The sequence below is a fragment of the Sinocyclocheilus anshuiensis genome, unplaced genomic scaffold, assembly GCF_001515605.1.
Source record: "Sinocyclocheilus anshuiensis isolate Anshui unplaced genomic scaffold, SAMN03320099.WGS_v1.1 scaffold710, whole genome shotgun sequence".
Taxonomy (NCBI): domain Eukaryota; kingdom Metazoa; phylum Chordata; class Actinopteri; order Cypriniformes; family Cyprinidae; genus Sinocyclocheilus; species Sinocyclocheilus anshuiensis.
Genome location: NW_015544201.1, coordinates 495,034 through 497,122, shown reverse-complemented (window position 1 = coordinate 497,122; position 2,089 = coordinate 495,034). Strand labels below are relative to the sequence as shown.

General features: G+C 38.5%; 1 protein-coding gene across 1 annotated transcript in view; it reads left to right on the top strand.

Moving 5' to 3' along the window:
- The window catches only part of LOC107696807 (protein kinase C-binding protein 1-like), a 23,896-nt gene that overhangs the window by 19,009 nt on the left and 2,798 nt on the right, over positions 1–2,089 (top strand). The window contains exons 15-19 of the mRNA XM_016497311.1: positions 7–261; positions 752–951; positions 1,052–1,132; positions 1,236–1,314; positions 1,821–2,060. Of these exons, the coding sequence (XP_016352797.1) occupies positions 7–261; positions 752–951; positions 1,052–1,132; positions 1,236–1,314; positions 1,821–2,060 (855 nt within the window). The remainder of the gene's footprint in view (positions 1–6; positions 262–751; positions 952–1,051; positions 1,133–1,235; positions 1,315–1,820; positions 2,061–2,089) is intronic.

The following is a 2,089-nucleotide window of genomic DNA, read 5'->3' as shown; positions in this document are numbered from 1 at the left end:
CCCGAGATACTGTACCTGTGGTGCAGCAGGCCGTCGTGTGGAACCCCACCACCAAGTTTCAGACGTCCTCTCAAAAGTGGCACATGCAAAAGGTGCATAGGCAGCAGCAGCAGGGCCAAACGCAACCAGCCACACAGGCGCAGGTGTTAACGCAGGTGCAGCGCAGCCAACAGCCGCAGCAGCAAGCGCAGGTCTCCTCATCCTCGTCGGGACAGCAGCCTTCATCCAGCACCAGATACCAAACACGACAGGCTGTGAAAAGTATGCAGTCAATGTGAATTAATACTATAAATGTCATATGTACAATACCGGTCAAAAGTTTGGAATAATTAGGTTTCTTAATATTTTTGAAAGTAGTCTCTCGTGCTTACCAAGGCTGCATTTATTTGATAAAAAAAAAAAAAAGAATAACTACAACATTATAATAAGAAGAACTATTATTAAGAATTGTGTAGCAATAATAATTAAAAAATAATTGAGCACCAAATTAGCATATTAGAATGATTTCTGAAGGATCATGTAACACTGAAGACTGGAATAATGATGCTGAAAATTCAGCTTTGCCATCACAGGAATAAATGACATTTTGAAATTAATTAAAATAGTAATATTGTGAAATGTTATTGCAATTTAAAATAACTCCGTTTTATTTTTAATCAAGTAAATGCAGCTCTGGTGAGCATAAGAGACAACTTTCAAAAACATCTTATTCCAAACTTAAATATCATTATTGTTGGGTTTGTTCTTGCAGCAGTGCAACAGAAAGACTCGACACACACCACGTCCACCTCTGCCGTCACCCTGGTGACCAGCACACCGGTATCGGCCACCATGATGGCAGGACCCACCGTCAGCTCTTCCTCTTCATCATCAACATCCACAACTGGAGACTTCCAGATCCCCACCACGTCTGCAGATGTAGCAGCTGATATAGCAAAGTACACTAATAAAGTGAGATTTCTAAAAGAAATGGGGGCTGCAAACTACACCTTTAGATGAAAACCATTTTAATTGTTCTGTTGACATAATTATTGTTGTGTTTGACCAACAGATCATGGATGCAGTTAAAGGGACGATGACTGAGATATATAATGACCTTTCCAAAGGCACATCGGGAAACACAATAGCAGAGGTTTGTATTTGTAAAGTAAATCTGGAGAAGAGCAAAGCACTGTTGGTGAGTTATTTAACAACTTGAAAATATGAATAAAACAGCCATTTTTGCCCTGTTACAGATAAGACGGTTGCGAATTGAAATTGAAAAACTGCAGTGGCTACATCAACAAGAATTATCAGAGATGAAGCACAATTTAGGTATGTGAGTTTCTGATAATAGTTTAATTAAGGTAGGGATGCACCAATAATGAAATGAGCATGAAGGGGATGACCATGTGCAAGATATTTTCCGATGCCTGCCTAAAGCAATAAATTAAAAGTAGTTTGTGTAGTTTGTGTAAAAAGTGTAGTTTCCTTCACTACACATAGTCATGCATTTCACCTGAATTTGGGAAAAATAAAACACATTTCTTAGGGCCCTAAAAATGAAATTTTTGTTATAGTTTTAATAAATTGTTGTACATTTTTATGATTTCAATTAACTAGACATGCTTTTTGTTTACTAAAATTTAATTTAACCATTAAAATTGAATCCAGAAAATTGAAAACAGAAAAAAATTTAATTTGAGAAAAAAATATAATGGAATTTGGAAAAAATTTAAACCGATTTCATAGGGCCCTACTGATATGGGTCCAATATCTTGTGCATCAATATTCCATACTGACTGCATTTTTGTTTGTCCACATTTGTTAAATGTACTCAGAGCTAACCATGGCAGAGATGAGGCAGAGTCTTGAACAGGAGCGAGAGCGGATCATGACAGAGGTCAAGAAGCAGATGGAGGTGGAGAAACAGCAGGCCATAGATGAAACTAAAAAGAAGCAGTGGTGTGCAAACTGCAGAAAGGAGGCCATTTTCTACTGCTGTTGGAACACCAGCTACTGCGACTATCCCTGCCAACAAGCACACTGGCCTGAGCACATGAAGTCATGCACACAGTCTGGTAAGACATAGTATCCGACTCAGAATGGC